Source organism: Pocillopora damicornis, chromosome 9 (genome assembly GCF_964200805.1).
Source record: "Pocillopora damicornis chromosome 9, jaPocDami1.2, whole genome shotgun sequence".
NCBI lineage: Eukaryota > Metazoa > Cnidaria > Anthozoa > Scleractinia > Pocilloporidae > Pocillopora > Pocillopora damicornis.
In genome coordinates this window covers 17,878,279-17,898,158 of record NC_142678.1, presented here as the reverse complement: position 1 = coordinate 17,898,158, position 19,880 = coordinate 17,878,279, and the positions used below count along the sequence as shown (strand labels likewise).

At 38.1% G+C, this 19,880-nt stretch overlaps 1 protein-coding gene across 2 annotated transcripts; it reads right to left on the bottom strand.

Annotated features, from left to right (window-relative positions):
* Positions 1-288: 288 nt before the first annotated feature.
* Positions 289-18,672, bottom strand: LOC113667965 (metal cation symporter ZIP14). Of its 2 annotated transcripts, none has more exons than XM_089181392.1 (8): positions 18,505-18,672; positions 12,333-13,387; positions 5,553-5,730; positions 4,382-4,551; positions 3,488-3,664; positions 2,544-3,279; positions 1,916-2,103; positions 289-1,088 (listed from the first exon to the last, which is right to left on the bottom strand). In XM_089181392.1, exons 2-8 carry the CDS (start codon positions 12,870-12,872, stop codon positions 969-971), a joined length of 2,109 nt encoding a protein of 702 aa, XP_089037518.1. In that variant the 5' UTR covers positions 12,873-13,387; positions 18,505-18,672; the 3' UTR covers positions 289-968. The 2 variants fall into 2 exon arrangements, with proteins under 2 accessions (XP_089037518.1, XP_089037517.1); XM_089181391.1 differs by lacking the exon at positions 18,505-18,672 and adding an exon at positions 13,623-13,760.
* Positions 18,673-19,880: the final 1,208 nt, after the last annotated feature.

The following is a 19,880-nucleotide window of genomic DNA, read 5'->3' as shown; positions in this document are numbered from 1 at the left end:
CGTCGTTTCGTAAAATTACCTCATCTTAATTCATACATTGGTAAAAGGTCACTCAAATAGTAAAAAAGCTTGGTATGTCTCTCAAACTGATTGAATTCTAGCATACTAATCGCGCATTGTTTGGTAACCACAAATTGTTTTGGACGCCAAATAATGAAACCTCTACATCTTATTAGAATTTTGACATCCCGGACATTTTTGACTATCGCACAGATAGTCGAAACGTCAGTCACCAACAACAGTTCTTTTCAGAACTATACACACCCGGACGATCACACTACACGAACTATTTTTGACATCCTTCATTATTTTCAAATGGCCTCGTACATCACGTCCTTAGGGGTAAATACAATTCTATATCACGATTCGTAAAATGCAATTCTGTGGCACAGAATGTTTATAAAGCGAGGTGTTTAATGAATTCCTCCTAGAGGCAAAAAAAAAAAACAAAGCTTAAACTTAAAATGTTTTAGTTGATATGCACCAAATTGATGATTTTAAGGCGTAAAATGGAGGGTGCAAAAAACGAAAAAAAAGGAAGCTCTTCTGAAGAATTTCTTATGATTTGAATACATCTTATCAAGATTGATTCTGGTAAGAATTTAAGATTTATATTTGACAATATCATAGTTGAAATACCTTAGCAAAATACCTCAAAACCATAATTGCATTAAAAAACGGGAGTTATCCAAAATAGACCTATATCATTCCTTTGCATTTTCCTTTAAAACAAACTCCACTTGTTTTGATTTCTTTGTGAATTCGTCTGTAATCCATACAAGCTCCACATTTTCAAAACAAAAATCTCATAAAAATTATAACTGAAGTGAATATATTTAAATTCGTAAATGTCTGTGGTTTAATAAATATATTTTGTTTTAGATTCAATCAAACTTTGAGCGCCTGTATGCTTTTGCATTATAACTAACTACAAATATCTCGTAGTTCTAAATTATAATTTAAGTTATTTAACTCTCATACAAAGCTATTGCTAGCATAATCGATACTCCCGTCAATATTCCCAGATTTTGTGAGATCACCACAGGCCATCCACCTCCTTCGTTGATGTAGTTGCTCAGTTCAGGGAGCTGTGGAAGGAAAGAGAGAACCACCGTTGAGCAAATTGAAACTACACCTTTTGTCCCTTTTCGAGTCATTATTTTACCACAATCAACAGTAATGTCGCGATCTAATTGGCCAATTAAGATATGAGTACAACAACGCTTATCGCGTCGAAGTGTCACGCAACGTGTAACGCAGTGAAAGAATTGTTTAATTTGACGTCGATATTGCGCTGTGCCTCGTGAGTCCACAACATTTTGACCACTGTGATGACGAATATCGTTGTTGATGAGAGTACAGACTACGCTAAACCACTTTCGATTTGATCATTCACTGTCAATTTCTTATAACAGGTCTTCTTCATGAGAGAAACCATCAGCATTTAAACATTTAAATCCCACGATCTGAGTGTTAATTCTCTCCTCTAGTTGCCATAAATTTCCTGGTAAATTAGTTACGACAATTTGGTGTTAAATCAAGACAAAAACCTAAACCCGATAAGTTTGAGTTTTCCATTACCTGTTTGCTTGATGATGTAAAGATACTATAGGGAAGAGTTACAAGTCAACCAGAAACGATTGCAGGCTCTCTAGATCAAAACCCACTCCGCTTAAAGCTGCATACCCCCTCCCCCCATTTGTAATACCAAACAAGCTCTGTTTCTTTTCATTCCACATTCAAAATTGTGGAAAATTTTAAGTTTATAACTTAACAATTCCACATCTTAGGAAAAGCGCCCTTTTATAGACTTTGTTACTGCCACCTTTTAAAGCTGAGCTCACGTCTTACAATTCAACTGGAGTTACGACATGAATATTACACTTAATTCTATTATGGGTGTTATGTATCTTACCATGTCAACCAATGATATATAAAGAAACATCCCAGCTGTGAGCGCCAGCACCCAGGTGTGAGCAGAATCTAGATCGCCAATAATGATGCCTAGTATAAGGCCAATATATGAGATTATGGCTGATGCAAGGTTGTAAGCCAGGGCTTGCCTAAAGGTCAAACCTGACTTAAGCAAAATGGCAAAATCACCTGAAATGAAAGAGAAGTAAGTCAAAATTGATATCACAATGTAACTCGAGACAGCTTCATAATACATCGAATTTCGCTCATTATCTCAGTGATTGAAAAGACAAAATTTTGTTTTCTAAGCCACCTCTGAGCGCTCAGGTTTTTTGGTTCGATATTTCTGGTTTGAAACAACATCTAAAAACTGGAGAGACGGTAACTAGAATATTAACTAAACTTCCTTATACGGCAGAAAACAGGGGAGAACAGAAAGCCGAGATCCGTGACGAAAATTCTGAGCTGAACAAGTCCTTCCACAGATTAACATACCTCAAACTTAAGTTTTGAGAGAGGGCTGGGAAGATAACCTTGAGTATGGACAATGTCTCTTCTTGTTGGTATCAGGGATGAAACCTTGTAGCCCCCACGACACCAAAAGAACACAACAATACCCAACAACTAACCTAACTCATGCGGAAGCTCGTGGCAAAACACTGCTATAGCTGTGGTGAGACCGCTGGTCAATGAAACTGAAAACGCAGTACCAACTGCCAGACCGTCGCTGAAGTTGTGGAAACCATCCCCGACAATAACCATCCACGCTACAGTGGCAATGGAGGTGTTCTTGTCAATGTTAGGGCTGTGGTGGTGATGATGATGGTGATGATCGTGTCTATTCTCCTCATCGTAACCGCCGTCTCCAGCATCGCTCGTCGTTTCTGTGGCGATGGTATTCGATTCCGTGGGGACCTGGTACGGGTACTGATCACCTTGGTGTGAGCGAATTTGATTGACATTGTGATGGGTTTGGTTTTCGCTGTCAGTACCACTGGCAGAGAAGTTGTTATTGCTGTAAATGTTGGGATGGATGCACGACTTGCCTTGCAATGCAGCTATAAGTTGCGAGTCGCTAAAACTGTGTTTGCTTCGCTCTTGAACACTGTCGCGTGGATGGCAATGGTGACCATGTCGACAAGGCTCCCACAACGGCACTTTTTCTTGGGAGGACTCGGAGCCTGTGCTCGCACGCTCCTCTTTCCCAGACTCCAAAAGAACCAGTTCACAAGATGTTGTTTTACAGCCTTCTGAGATATCTCTGCTGGCCTTAGGAAAGTGTGCGCCGTCGCAGCTAATACTTCGTTGAATTCCAGCGAGCCTTGAACCAACCATTTCCTGATATTTTGCGGCTTCTTTCTTCTTCTACGAACAAACAAGCGAAAAAAGTTAACATCAACAGTTTTCGCAACAAAATATAAATAGATTCAATAATAAGTAGCACAATGCGAAGATTAGAGCCGCTTTATGCTACAAAAACCGGGTTAAATTACCGCAGTAATCAACCATTTTACTCGTAAGGAAAAGGTTTTAGCCAACATCGAAAACTTCTCTTATTTCTGTATCAGCTTACCATTTTTTCTGGAGTTGTCACGTGCAGGTTACCACGTGAGCGTTTCTTTCGCGCCATGCGTGCTTTCAGCGTGCACTCAACCATAAAAAACACGTAGATTCCTGCCATAATAACGCATGACTTGTAAATATTTATCTTATGCCCTCCTTCTTCATTTCCATGACTAGAGACGAAAGCCTGAAAACAACAACACTGAAATGAATTCTTTCTCCCCAATCCTGTCAATTAATATCATTTAAGACTTTCAAATTTTAACAGTTCTTCTGGACAGTGCTTGTTGGCTATGTCATACCTATCTCTCCCAACTTACATTATTTCTCAATTTGGTTTGTTTGTATCTCCACTCACCCTACCACGTTTTTCTCAGTCTTAAGTAACTTTCTCACTTCAGTCGTCTCATGTGTCACTCATTCACTCGGTTGTGAAGTTGTTAGTAGAGTTAGTGGCTCGTTAAGTTTTTTCGCCACTTGCACGCTTGCTTTTTCGATCCATTTGTACGCCTTTTCGACTGTGCGCCTCCTCCCACCACCACCACCCCCCCCCCCGCCAAATTCGCTCTTTCGTTCGCTCGCTCGTTCGTTCGCTCCTTCATTCGTTCGTTTGCTTGCACGTCGGTTCATTCCTGCGTTCGTTCGTTCGTTTGTTCGCTCTTCGTTCGGCGAATCAATCGTCCGGTCGTTTGTTCGCAGAATTGCTCTTCCGCGCTGTGTTCTGTTTTTCGTCGTTGACATTTTTTTTTTTTTTTTTTGACGTTTGGTCTATTCTCTCTTTTGTGGCTGGTTTTATTAGTTTTTTTTTCGCTCGTATGCACATCGCTCACTTGTTCAACCAGTCTTCTCTAAATTGATGTCAACCCGTCATTATTGGGAAATTTTAACATGTCGTTCGCCTTACATGAGGGATCAGATGAAGGAGGGCGTCTCCCGACAAGGTCCCCACAGCAAGGGCCACAAGGAAGGACATGATCCTCTTGTAAATCGAATGACGCATCAAAGGAATAACAGCGATCGCAAGAAGTGACGTCAAACTGATGACAGTGATAGATAGGAAACCATAACCCCACACTGAAACAAAAAAGGTTTTGGTTAATGAAGGCATTAGCGTTCCGAGGCAAATTAGGAGAGGGGAGGGTAAGTGGGGAATTATAACAAAGCACGAGGTGAACAAAATGGATCAAAAATTTTGGATACGATTCTCTGAAATGATTTCTTCTGATTGTGGCTGAGACTAAAAAGAGTAAGATTATGTTTCCTGCTTTAACCTGTGTTACAACTCATCATTCTCAAAAATCCTTGTTCTGTCCTGCTCTTTTATCACCATTGCTGTGTTTTGGTACAACATCTTGCCATTTTATTGGTGTATTAGTGAAGCTTAAGGTGACAAAGCGGGTGGTTTTGCGCGCTTAAAAAATCAGTCTAATTATCTTATGGCACACCTCCTTAAGTCTTGGCCCTGCGTAAAGATATCATTGTAGAGCAGACACACAAACCAGTATCAACAACGTAGTTTAAGTGTTCATGCCTGATCAAGTATTAAAATAATAACATTTATTTACTTCTTTTCTTGTTGTTGTTGTTGTTTTTTCTTTTTTTTTTTTGGTGTGAGACACTACAAAATGCTTAAAGCTGCAAGTATTGTCAGCTCTTAAAAAAAAAAAAAGTAACTAGCTTTATAATCTTCTATCTTAACCCTGACTAAGACGAATAAAATCCCCTATAATTCAACAATTCCCTTACAGTTTTTATTTAGTACAGTAAGCACTTCACGAGACCAACGCACCTTTCGTAGCAATTCGTAAATATAACACATATTAACTCCTTCACTCCTCGAAAAAATTTTGTTCCTCATGAAATGTGTTAAGTAAAAATTTTAGCACCATGCTGTTATGCTTAATCTCAAGAAATGTAGCATTATCAATTTTTCGCAGGGAAATGCTTTGGTAAAATGTCTTTTTTGATATCTTTCTCAGTTTTCGCATCAATTTTCTTGTCAAGTAATATTGATTTCACGTTTTCATTTAAGTGGCAATGTAAGGTCTTTTTCAACTCTAATTAACAAATCTTACCATGCAGCATTTTGGCCGAGTCCTCTGCCATGTGATTGTCTTCCAGATTGTCGACAATGCAAGCTTTGTCTTGGAGTTGCTGGATTAATGCGGGACAAATCCGCACAAAGTCCTCTTCGTTCAATCCTTCCTCTTCATTCACATCATGATCGAGCAGAAGCTCCTGTCCTGTCAAACACTGAAATACATATGCAAATGTAAAGCTCTTGGGACATGCCTTTAAATACTCCGTGCATGTTAATTACAGGGATATGAAGGCATGAAATTTTTATACCATTTCTTTCATTAATTCTAAATGCATGTGCCAGCGGCAATTCGAACTAGACATCAGCCACTTCGCACGCAAAATACTGAACTACGATATCTAATTTCTTGAAGTGACAAACAACACTATTTAAAATGAACAACGATTTTTTCCACGTGAGGAATAACAAGCCATGTACTTAGACTCTACTAATGTCCGCGAATGGAGTTAAAGAACACATACGTGGCGAAAAAGGTTTGGCAAAATCTCAAATAATATTTCAATTTATTTTTTTCTTGGAGGACACCGTAACGAATCCTGCAATCTAATTGGTTCTTAGCGCGGTCCGTAGTTTCCTATCTTTGCCGATATGTCGATGGTATCACCGAGTACATCCCTACCTTCCCAGCTATCATACTTTTCATAAACAGGTCTCGTTTTTCAGGCTGGGTAGTTTCTATAAGCAGAGACGTCGGTCACTACCCTATAACTTATTAATCCTCTCTTTTCTCTCTCTCAAATCACCGTGGTTGAAAAAAAAATTGGTTTCGAAATGAATTTGTATTAGCAACTTATACAACATGAAAGTGTCATTAAATTGGTTGACAAGCGGCCTAAAATCCGTCTGTAATTAATTTTAATCCTTCACGAAAAATTCCTAGAAAGTTAAAATGTGATATATTTGGTTACAATGAATTAATCGATGGAAATTTCATTCATTTACTCTCTGAATTCTCTTAAAAAATTTGTTCGTAGTGACAGAGCAAGCAAGGTTTTCAATTCTACCATAAATACGCTTTCAGTGAGTCTTTCCAAGTCCGTTCAATTGGGACATTTGTACCGTAAATTGCACAACAGAAACTGAAGGGATTCAATAACAAAAAGCGGCAATAAATCCCCTTGTGTCTAGTTGAAGTGTCTCATTTGAATTTAGTTTTTGTTGGGGAAAGACCACGTTTACACACGTCACTGCAGCAAACCAACGAGCAAACTCTCTTCAAAATGAAAAATTTGAATTTACTTACAATTTCTTTCTTTGCCATTTCCTTACTGAACAGAGGTAAATCTTCGTGCATTGATTACTCGTCGATGAGAGTAAACGATGCTTTCCGTAAGATCATTGACTGTTTTCGAAGAAAACATTGTCGTGACAGTCCTTGCCAAGCTAGTTCCGTTGATTTTTCAACAGTGTACATGCGCTTTTTTTTTTCCTTACGCATCAAATCGACAGGTGTCAGATTGAGAGAGATACTTGTAAATATAATGTTTCAAAGTTTGTTTGGAAGCCTTTTAAATCACCTTCATCATTATACAAATGAAAATGTTTCGGTGAAGCATCTCCCTTAAATCTGCATCACCTCTATTTTAACTACCATTTACTCGCTCAAAAATTTTTCAGTTAATGGAAGATCTTGCCGTAATTACAACCCTAAATCGTTCAAGTTCTCTTGGAAAGAATTTCGTTAAGTTTAAGGAAAAAAGTACAAATGCTATCCACTAGCCTAGGTCGGTCCGTATTGGAAAAAACCTGCCCTCTGTCTTGAGTACAGTTTTCCCCAATACGGACCTCCCGGTTGGCGAAAAACATATATCTACTCTTCAAAAGTAAATTAATTCATTTAAACTGTAAGTCGAGTTGGTGGTTGAAAAAATCTGGAAATCGAAGTAAAACCTACCGACGAATTCACTTTACAAACAGGCTATTTTTAATGCACAGTGGTCTGATGGATAAGGGCTCAAAATATGGGAAAATTTAACAACTAAACGACTTGAATATACATGTATAACGCAAAATCTATGTACCCATTTCCATAAAGCGTATAAGGCACTCGACCAATATTAAGTTATTAAGCTAGGCATACTAAAAACGCATAGACTAAGGCATCGAGGAGGATTTCATTATAAAGCTCTTTTGATTCAGCCGGTGTGTAAGAAGATATGTGCACAAAACTTCCCTAGAAACACATAATCAAAGTTACCTCGCGATTTCACTTCATCAATTTGTTCTCGGCTTGAAAAACGTTTTCAAGACCAGCAACTTTGTGGTAACAATGGCCATCAAATGAACACAAAAAAATACACTGATATATAACGTTGTCATAAAAATTCACAAAACTTGTCAGCTGTATAAATTATTGCAATACATAATTGATTATTCCACGTCAGAAACTGCTCCACGAGTTTGTTTTCCTTTTTGTCTAATGAGCTATTTGTATTAATGGAGGAGCCTTTAATTGAAGCAGCAGTAGTTAACAACAATTTTTTTAAAATTAATTTCATATTTGTTTTGGTAGTTTTTTTTTTTTGTGGGTTTCCTAAGTTTCATTCCAAGTGTTCCGAAATGTTCCGTTCCGCTGGACCCATTGTAAATGTATCGCGGACGCAAGCCGTAAAAAACGCATACGGTGTAGGCTGGTTATTTACGCAAAGTTCGGAAGTCGTTTAACAAAACCGCGTTCTAAGCCATCTTTGACTGAGCGGAACCTTTCATCTGAACGTTTATTTTTATGAAAAGTGTCAGGAGAGCCGAAAGCTAATGGTGGAAGGTCATTTATTAAATGAAACCAACCCCACTAAAGAACATCTCTGAGGTTCACTGCTTACGGAGAGCCGCGGTTTGGGTTAGACCACGTGTAAGAAAACCGGGTTTGAGTTTTTGATACTCTTTAATGATTTCAATTACTTATCTTTCTCGACATTATTTGACTCTACCCTCGCTTTCCCCATAACTATGGAAGAATCAGCATGAGTTTAATTTTGGTGCACGATGACATCTACTTCCATTTTCCTGGTGGAATCTTAAATCACCTTCCAACAAACCCACGACAGTAGTTACCATCAAAAGGAAGACGAATAGCGCAAAAGAGAGGAGCGCCTAACTAACTCACCTAGATTCTCCCCAGTCTTCGACAGGTCTAAACCTGTTTAGTATAAATGTAAGATTTTTCGTTTGTCAAATCAATTATTTACATCAGTGTTGCAAGATTGCGTGCTGGCCAAAAGTCCACACATGTAACGGTCAAATGAACTTTCCAAGTTCGTTTCGAAGTCAATTTCGTTGCTTACAGATCCTTGGCTTTTATCTCAGAAGCTGTAAAATTTCAAGACCAAATCAGTTTTTAATCTATCCCAAAGGAACAACCATAGCAGTTATGTGCCTCACAGTTGTCAAGGTCTATCTGAGTAAAGTGACACTGACTGAAAATATTGTGCAAAGAGCGTTCGCAGGAAAAAAAAAAAAAAAGATTTAAGCATCAAGAGCCCGCTGAAAGAGTCTCAACATCACAATCACGATAGAATAAAAGCCACACGCAAACACTCACCCACTAGAATTACTTAAGTTTGCCTAAACGTGACATTCGCTTTGGCTGATCAAATAATTTTTCTTGAGTCGACTCCAAATCTTACCCACACTGCAGTCAAGGTCGTATTTAATTAAGTTTATTAATATAATTCCAGAACACGAACTCTGGTCGATAAAAAAAGTCTAGCTCAGCGCATTAAAAGCTTAAGGAAAATATCCTTATTCAAAGATTAAACATCTAGCAGACATTCTTAACTCAAAAGAGATTTACCAACCCAGGTGCAGATCACGAAACATTAAAAAGTGGCACAAACGCGAAATCTCCCGGACGGCCAAAGGCAGACAGACATATAAAAAATAAAGACAGACAGACATACAAAATAAAGACGAACCCTTCCATGGAACACACAAACGAAAACCATTTAACATAAAGAGATTAACACTACCTGTAAAAATAAAAAAGAATATTCTTCTCGAAAGACTGGTACTCAGGCTAGAGGCTGCAAAAACACAGCAAGGAAGCTAAAGATCATTTTGGCTAGGCATAGCATTACATAATTTATTATCTCTTCTTATCGCATTTTTTCTAGAAGTGCTGACAGACCCTGACATCATCACCTTAGGGCTAATCTCTCTGTAGATCTTTAATTCAATTACAGCTTAAGTTCTCGTTACAGTTTCGAATCACGCCTTTTGGGGAATATCTCAACCAAAAGGTAACTTTTTATTTGGAGGAATTTTCTGTGGAAACCCTGCCTTGCCAATATGAAGAAGGATTCCAGTCGTTTGTCTAGACAAACCATAAAAGTCCTCAACGTCGCAGTAATGTGCAAATCTCGTGAACGAAAGGGTGGCATAGCAGGAGAAGACCTACCGGGTCTTGTGAGGCGCTGACCGTATTTCAACCCCTAGTGAGTCGCTAATCACTTATCCATACAATGACTCATATCATCGGTGGCATTGCTACAATTTATCTCACAAGGAATATTTCTAACCACGACAGCTCACAAGCCGAGCACACGGCAAATGATATACTTAACCCTTACATTAATTAACGCCCGATATCAGTTCGTTTGCACAAGTAGGTTTTTCGCGCGATCACATTTCTGAGGGGACTTCTAAGTTAATGGAAGTAACTACTTCTCGAATGCTATTCTATGTTCGATCTACCCGGTGGGTTGTTAGTCTGATACAGTCAACAAACGCAGTTCACCTGTTTGTGATGCTTGTTTAGTTGTGCAATCAAAAGTTAGCCGAAAATTGCCAACAATGTCGTATATGAAAAACAATACTCTGCCTCAGACATAATTTGAATAAAGAAAAACAAGATCAAATTACTGACGTACAGAATTAGAGCTTGTCTTCAATATTCTACAGTTTTAGTAGTGTTGATTGCCGTATACTGTTTGTTTGCGATTATATAAAGAAACAATACAGAACTGATTTTTGTTAATTGTATGATTAAAGTCATTTTCGTTCGCGGAAAGCAGAAAGTCATTTGAAGGAGCGGAGAAAAGATATTTGCTAGTTTGATATTTCAGTTAAGAACTTCTCGGAAACACTTGGCATTTGTGTATTATTATAACCCTCTTAAGGAGACAGAGAGTGTTCCTTTATCTTAAGCACCCATTATTTGATGGTTCGTGCTACCACAAGCGGAGATTTAATCCTTTGATAATAGTACCTTGTGAAATCACGTTCAACATTTCACGATATTTAAAGCCGGTCTCCCCCGACGCAAGGTAAAATCACCTATAGCCTCCAATTGCTTTAAACTTTTGAAAGAGTTTGATGACCTCAGGCCGTGTTCAAATTATTAAACTAAGATTTGCGCTTCAAGAATCATGCATCTTTCCGCCAATCATAAATCTGTTACTTAGCTTAGGGAACACAATAATTTTATGTTGTATTACTGTATTTGTTAGCGTGGAAATATGTTAAGTGTGTTTATTTGAGCGCGAACATAAGTAAAGCCAGTTGACCCAACGTGAAACTAGTCTTTAAAAGAATTATTCTGGTTGGAAATTACAACTACATTCAAATCGTCTCCTTTTAAAATGCAAATCACCAAATGTAGGAGAAAAGGAGGATTAGTTCAGATCTAAAAGAGTCTAGGTTTCTAAGTTGTCTGAGTTCATTACTGTGAAATTCTACTCCGAGCTTTTCGTCAAACTCCACCTTTAAGCGGTTTATCCTAAAGAAACTTAAGTTTTTTAATTAAAAATAGGGGGTTCCCAAACTCGTTCAAGAGCAGTATCTTGTACATATTTTCAGTTTTCCTTTATATTTCCAAGTATAATTCATAGTGCGTACTGAGAGTTGTTCAGTAGAAGTTGTCGCAGAAATGTGTCAGTGTATGAAGAAGACAGGTGTTGGGGAACTTAAGAGGACCATACGTGTACGACACCTTCAGAGGGCAGAGGAAAGAAGGCACAGCCTAGCCGGTAACGAAAGCGAACGAGCCGGCAGCGAAAGTGATTTCCAATCACATCTCCTGCGTTCCCTCGTGACCTCTATTCACCTCTCTCTCCATAAGTCTAAGTCCCGGAGAAAGAAAAAGTTTACATAGCCACACAGTCCAGCCCAGTCAAGAAAAGAAGGTAATTTAGTGTTAACAACTGGGTTGAAAACGTAAATTAGCCACCGTACTCTCCCACCGACGCAGCACCACAGTTTCTTTAGAAACTTACCCCTTCATTCCAGTCAAGAAAACAAACATAAAAAGGCCTTTCACCACCTTTAGCACGCAAAATTATTACAATAAATTATCAATTTTTATGCGTATTTTTGTTGAATTTGGTGTGAAATTTGAGTTCAAATGCACGTCTTAATAAAACAAATCGACCAGTGATGTTATCCCCGAACATTGAGCTTTTTATTTACAAGATTACAGGCCATGCACTGTAAAGAATCTTCGCGCGTATTTCACCTGATTTCCTTTTGATAAACAATTAGCCCATATGTAAAAAATATGCTATTGTTACTCTAACACAACAAGAGAATAGGACGGGTAGTTTTTGAGTCCTCTAAACGCTTATGTCGAGACGATTAAATCCATAAATATGCAGTCTTGGTATTGTTGCATAATATTGTTTGTATGTCTACGCATAAAACATTAAAGTTCTCTTAAACTAAAAACATTGTTGCCAAGAGATTCCTCAGCTACTAAGACTCTAACTCCAAGCAGAAATAGATAGAAAAAAACCCTTTTAATTAAAACGTAATATCTCACCTCCGCGTGACCTTCACTGGTATGGAGACGGTCTCTCGCACTACGCCGTTCTCTTCGTTGAGACCTCGGGCGAATTTGGTTCGTCTTAGAATTTAACTGCAATTGTCTTCGTTCTCCATTGGATTGTCGCTCGCTTCGCCGCCTTCGCATGTTTCTTTGCCTCGAAACTTCACTGGATTCTCCATCTTGACTTCGAGAATTCTTGCCGCCATGTCGATGAGGTGTTCCTTGATCATGCGATGTTTCTGTCGCCGATACGGTCTCACTAAGGTTTAAATCCTTCAACAAATCTTTAAAACGCTCAATGGAGATTTTCTCCGTCAAGTTGTCCGAGTATTTGTGGAATATCAGGTCTAAAAAATGCCAGCTCGCGCTGTTCAAAATAACCGTCCGGTTCAGGACAGCGTGCATGTCCGAAGAGGACGATATAAAGGTATCGTTTTTGTTGATAATTTGTCCAGCGTTTGTTGCCGTGCCCAGCATCGATAATGCCATAATAAAATAAAACAGTCTCCTAGTATGAAGGTTGCAAATGGCCATAACAACAAAGTCAGAAACGTATTTTAAGATGAGTACTTGTTTTGATTCTACAAGAATCGAATCGGAAATCGATAAACGTCCAAGGTACTTCGCACACTTCGGTGTTTACGGTTCAGTGGCCACCGACAATCCAGCTATTTATGCTAAGTTATCGTCAAGCTCGCTTTACACAAACGATTCCCAAAGCGTTCTGAGACTTAAAAGTCTTTCGTAACACATGTCTTTTCCCGTTATTACGACCTTCCTCCCTGCTGTCGTCGATTTCCTCGGTAGTGACGTGAATTCCGTTAAGGGCCGGCCACAATGATAACACTGGGAAGCATCGTGTTGGGCCTTACCTCGAAGTGTGCCTTCTCAAGTTACGCAACGTGGTCAAGTTCACTGTTGTTATCCGTGACCTTGAAAAATCTTCTCTCAGCCCTCGCGTCCTGCTTCACCTTAATTGACACCTTTTATCCCGACAAAATTCCAAATTAAAGTTTGCTCAGCTTGTTTGAAGCACTTTTACCTTCATTCTGAAAGTAAAGATATTACACAACTTTAACTCGGGTTTAAACGCATCCAACAGGCCTAATCGTTAGAGAAATAAATAAAAACCTCTCCTTACGATTCGAATAATATGTTACTTGTATTTTCTTTGATGGCAGCCAAAGTCGGAAAATTCAAGGGAAAATAATACTCATAACTAAGAAACCGGCAAAGAAATCACATGTGTATGGACGCTAATGAAAAAGAAATATCGAAAACAACCTGTTGCCACAATTTCTTTTGCTGTTCATCCGCACGAAAGAAAGGCAAAGCGACGCGAAGTTCGATCAAAATCTTGAGTAACGTTTTGGTCACGTAGCTAAGAGAATGCTCTCGAGGTTATGAATTACTTTAACGGCGGAAATAAGTTCACCCAAACAAACAATTTCTTATGTAAATTTTTAAAATCTCTATCGAAATCATCCTGAACTAATCTGTTGGATAAACATTTATGGTACCTGCTACAACGAGAGGCCACTAAAAGCTTATTTGAATAAAATTCATTGTAATATATATTTCATTTTTTCAGAATCATGCCATTCATGTAAAGGATACTTATAGTAAATAGAAAATTGGAGAAATTTCTCAACGGCCATTCGCTTCGTGTCGGGCCGGTGATAAGTTTCGGCGCATAACAATTAAATTAGCTGACGACAAAGCCTAAAGAAATAAAATGTACGTTACTGCTGGCCATGATCACGCGACACCCCACGTAAATAATCACAAAAATTGCTCTATAAGCAATAAAAAAGCGATAAGGCTGGGGCGCGCTTAGTATTACTAGTCAACAAAGAAGTAATGAGTCACTTGAGGTTATCTCAGAGGGCATTTTTTCTTACACGATTAGGGAATAATTGGGTAAGCCAAAGAATTATTTGCAAAATGATATTTATAGAACACGCTGTTAAACGGGAAATGAAAACAAAGAAACTGTCACTGTCTTCCTTTCTGCTGTTTCTACAATAAATTTACACTCAAAAGAAATGACTTTGTTTTATCTCATTGATGGATTGATGTAAAGAGTAGAAGAAAGGTGAGCGAAAAAAGAATCACTTTCGCCATTTGATCACTGCAGTATTTTCGTCAGAGTACCGTCGCGGCGAAAGTTAGGGTAAAAAATTATGTTGAACTTTCCCTATTTAAGAAAAAATTTTCCTCTCATTTTTCTACCGGTCGAATAACCTCGTTTTCTTAAAGAATGATAGGCCAGCTATTTCTTCTTGAGGTTTGTTAGTGTAAAGTTTGGCATGGCCGGTGAGAGACGCGCTGGAAGGTAAAAAACGCGGTGCTCCGCTTGGCTATGATAGACGCTATGTATTCGAAATGTACATTTTGCTGCAATGGACATTTCAAATGCTCAAATTGACACTTAGATGGAGTGGACACTACCCTTAAAGAAACCCTTTGTTGAATTGACACTTGGCTGAAATAGACAGTCTGCAAAAATGGACACTTCTTCCAGTTCGACTAGTAAACACACTGGCGAGGGACATTTTGCTAACGTGACTCTTAAAACCAAGAATTTAATGAAACATACACTTTGTAAACATGGACACTTTTATAGATGATCACTGGACGGACACTTTGCTAAAAAAGAAGTCGAACCCTTGGTTTTTACATCTGCATTCATATTTATACCACCAAGAGATTATTATCTATTGTGCCACGGATGTCTCTTCGGTTGACGTGAACTTGCTGATTCCCGAAGTTTCCCTTTTCGAGAGAACAGAATCGAGAGGTGAGTCAGTGAAATACTGTTGCTTGGCTGACGCGCAGAAATTTATTTTCACACGACATTTCGGCCGGCTATGCCAGATTTTTTTCAGGTCTAGATGTTGGTCATCTATCAAATAAGTAAATGAAATTAGAATTTCTTGTCATGGCGGATATCACAACACATATTTCGAAACTGTTAAGAGCGGCGGAAATGACGAATACAAGTCAATACCAAGATATAAAAAAGGAAAAATAACTGATACGTTCTGATTTAAGTCAATTTGGTAAAAGTTAAATCAGCGAGGGAAAGTTTCAATTTATCACGTCTACCTAATCACGGGGTTCAAAGGTCCCCGCTAAATAGATTAAAAATTACTTTCTGGTTTTCCTGATGTAATGTAAAGGCAGATTAACCCCTTCTCTCCCAGAAGTTCATTGTTCTCCTCACTACCTGCCAAAAAATTATTTTGTCGGTTTGTATGGAGGATCTCGTATTGGATCAACTAAAAATTCCCTAATTCATGATAATTTTCTTAATTCTCATCACTTGTCTTCTTGATATTGTATTGATATTGTAAGGAGAAATTCAGTCTTCATCACTCGTAGGAGTAAGAGGAAGTGGACTAAAATGAACGTTTGGAGTGGCAGTAGTTTTGTCGACTGAATTTCTATTTTTGTTGAACCTGTTTTTGAAAAAAAATGTGTAGTTTCTTCTGTTCACCCCAAATGGCAGAAGTTACCAGAGTATAATTTGCTTCTAAGTCCTAACGAAGGCACATTAAGTTTAAAGTTAATAGTAAAAATCTTTAACCAAGCGATTGTAGAAGCTTCTCCAAAATGGCAACTTCCTTGAAAAGAACTACTTGAAAAAGTATTCCGGATTGGAATAAAGTACGTGTAGTGTAGACTGAAAGTTTCACGTCAATTCAGCGTCCACAGATGGTATTGGAATAGGTAGAGGCGTTCTTTTGCTTCAACCATCAAAGTTTATGAAATTCAAGGTCGTCAATATACGGGGTGTATGTTATATTGCTTGGATGAATTTGTCTAGTGGGTTAACATATTTCAACAGTAGTTTTCATTCTAAGCAGCCACCTTGTAGAGAAAGTCTGTTGGATGGAATAGAGAGTTTGTGACGTTAGTGGTCGCTACTCCACCTCACAAGGAGTACTCAAAAAGACCGTTTGCAAAGAGTTCCGTTTACGTGACTTTTGGGCGAAGGCGAAAACCACGAACACCAACAATATCACTTAAATGCTGACGTGGTCTGGTGTGCGAGGTTAGCGGATGTTCTTTCAGGCACAGGTCAAGTTTACGATTCAAACTGGAGCTTAACTACCAACTACACGCCCATAATGATCATATGATAATCATTATTCTCGTGTAAATTTAAGGTCTCTCTCTGTTGAGATTTATTGAAACTTTGATTATGTATGGGTCTACTGTGGGAATTAATTGATTGTTGTAATGAATTGCTCAATTTTGGCATCTTTTAATGTATTATCATTTCAATTATTACTATGATCATTATTATTATTATTTTAGTATCACTTATTAGCTGGTCTCGGCTCTGTTATCAGAGAAGAGGGGACTGACATTCAGACTGAAACAGGACTTTTACTCGTTTTAAGTTCTATGGGAAATGTGCCCTCTTAGCCTCACTTTTGAGTGATAATCATATTGTTTTTACCTTCATCGACGGGATTAGAGAGGGTAGATCCCAGCCGATAAGTAGAGTAGCACAGCCTTTCATAAAAGAGGTTTGCATGTCGGTAAATGTTGTGAGCTGGGAAAAAAAATACCAGAACTATTTTCTTTACGAATCCGCGCTCGGTCTTGTGGCTTTTCCTTGAAAGTGTAACAATGAAAATCAATAGTTCAGTGAAATTACGTATAGTGCTGTGTTAAGTTTTGCAGAGAAGAGCATGACGTCTTTGACGGAGATTCGACATTTCTTTTCTCCCTTCTGTAAACATTTTGTAGCAATTTTTGTTTCTTTCTAACGGCTATCTCAGCGCGGATGGATTGTCCAGGTATGCTTGTAATTAGCTTTTTCTTTGGTAAACCGAGGTATCTTGGGAGCAAATAATCTCGCAGCCACCCCTCTCATACACCACAAATACTTCAACGATCTTGAAGTTAGAGTATGTTTCGATGACAAGCTGACAAAATTATTTCCATAAGTGAGCAAATAAGTTACACAATTCGTACCTGTAACCTTGTTAATACATAAGTTGACATTGGGAATGTTCTGCACTCTGATTGATACGTTCGATTTTGACAGCTTTTTTAAAATTTTATCTCCTCATTAGTGTGCCCCTTGAGGGTATTTAAAAACCTTCACGTTAGAGGCATGTTCGCGTTGCTAAGTGATCTTACCTTTCGGTGATTCGGAAAAATTATTGAAGTTGTCAATGTTATTTCAATCTGAATACATAGCAACAGGTTTTAATTTTTTCAACAGGTGGTGGGCGTCGTCTGAATGATGCTTTTGGATGTATATGTATAATAATCAATGGAAAATTGTACATTGTATACTAAATGAAAGAACATATGTGAAAATATCTAAACATAAAGAAAAGTAAATAAAAAAAAAAAAGAAAAAAGAATCACCCTTTTACAAATCAGTAAAGTTTAGCTCCAATAACTTGTCTGTTAATGAAGTACCCCAAAAAATAACAACTTTTCGTTTCTAGTGGACTAATTTTTTGACGAGGGAAAAATTTACATTATTTATCGCGGCTGAGAAAAGAAAATTTTTTCATTTAATCGGTAAAGAAATGAAAATTGTGCAAACCGCTGTAAAATAGCAGCAAAGAGATATTGCAAAACGTTAGCAACAAAATTGCCTGATAGTTTTAGTTCTATCTTCTCAATTGGAGTAACTTGCATATGTTTACTTGCGTAGAATGATGCTTGCACTAAAATGGATAATCTTCTGCAAAAGTGTCACTCGACTGACCTTGGAACGGTCTAAATGCAATTGCGATAATCATCCCCTTCAAATACTTAGAAACAAAACTAATAGCTACGGCATAAATCCTGACGAGTTTCGATAACAACCAGTGTCAGGGAAGTTCTAAGCAGGTTGAAAACCAAACATATTAACACGCCAATGCAAAACACAATCCCAGCTCGAAAGTTTCCCCTCAAAAGAAACTCTGCGGACGGAAATCACGGCTTAAGGCTTTCAGATTCGAAGTTAGCAGCATCTTTAGATGTATAGAATCTATACAAACAAATAGGGCGTTATCTAGATCTTTAACATTCAATTTTGACCAGCGAAATACGAGCCTTTAAACAGTTCCATACCTTGAATAACTCGTCAGATTATTGATAACTAAATGTGCTTTAGAGTTCTATAACAATGGGTGTCATATAAACTTACCTTTCGGATGAAACGTTCCTAATAAATCCTGATTGAAGGCTGACCGACTTAGCCACGAGAACGTTTCGAAATGGCTTAAAAGGGGAAGTGTTTGCAAATGTAAGTTCCTGTTATTGATTTTGGTGCCAACGCAACACCAATATACAGGCAAAACCACACAATGGCTTTGTTTTAATTTGCTAAATTGTCTTGACTAGCAGTTGAGTTGCAGCCAATTGTAATACGAGTGACTGGTTCATTGCCAAGAAATTTAAAATAACAATATACATTTCAGTTGCATAACCCCAAATTTCATATTTGCAAATGTGACATCGATTGAAACGGAAATCGAATAAAAAGTGTTGTGATAATTGATTGGCGACTTAAACGGCTAACATCCCTCAAAAAAGGTTCTGTGTACCTTGAAGTGATCAGAACTATTAGGCTCCATAGACAAACACTTGTATTGTACACATTATAAGTTATATTGGTTGTTTTCGATTGTGAATTTGAAATTCCGAAGTTAAAGTAAATTTTCGTACATGCCTTCTGCTTCCGCTGGGAGTACCAGCAGCAATGTAAAAACGTCTGCGCTTGTCACAAGCTTCCCGAAACACCTGGGAGTCGTAGGAACACTGTACGTCAACTTTTCGAAATTTGAAAGCGGCGATATTTTCTGAGTTGTTTAACAACATATACAAACTATATATCCCACTGTCTTTAAAGACGAAACCTTTGGAGCGAGATCCGAGACAGACTCGTACTTTGAGGACTTTGAAGGAAATACCTTTGATATTCATCACAAAAGCTCGAGATTTCGAGATCAGCAAAAAAAATTTGATTTGCGAGACACACGAGCTTTCAGGTACAATTTACCAATCCTCTTCTCACATTTTGGTTTTATCAACTGACTGAATACCTAAACCGCGAGGATCGAAGTAAGATTATACGGAACTAAAAGATGTTGTTCTGTAAAAAATTTTGTAGACGTACATTACTTGACTAACATGGTGTCGTAAGTTGTATAGAATTTTATCTAAACGTTCACGAATTTTGTCAGCAGGCAGAAATAATAGGATATTGTCGTAGACTAATTTCTGACATTTGAGTGACATGGAAACGAAAAAGTCAGAAATTCTGAGGGCACGTTGAAGAGGTTCGCGTAGCATCATGGAAGTTTCGGATTATTTAAGCTTTTCGCGGGAAAATTAAGTCATTGTTGGTCGGTCAGTCTTAATTTTGACCGCTTTCTTTTTTGTATTTTTTTTTGGTAATTTTGGTATTCCAAATCCTTGTAAAATATCATTACAATTACTGATTTTTCTGCATGATTAGTAGTGCAGCCAGGTTAGTTTACCCTTTCCTCAGGGGTATTGTGCTGCTGCATGAGATGAGGA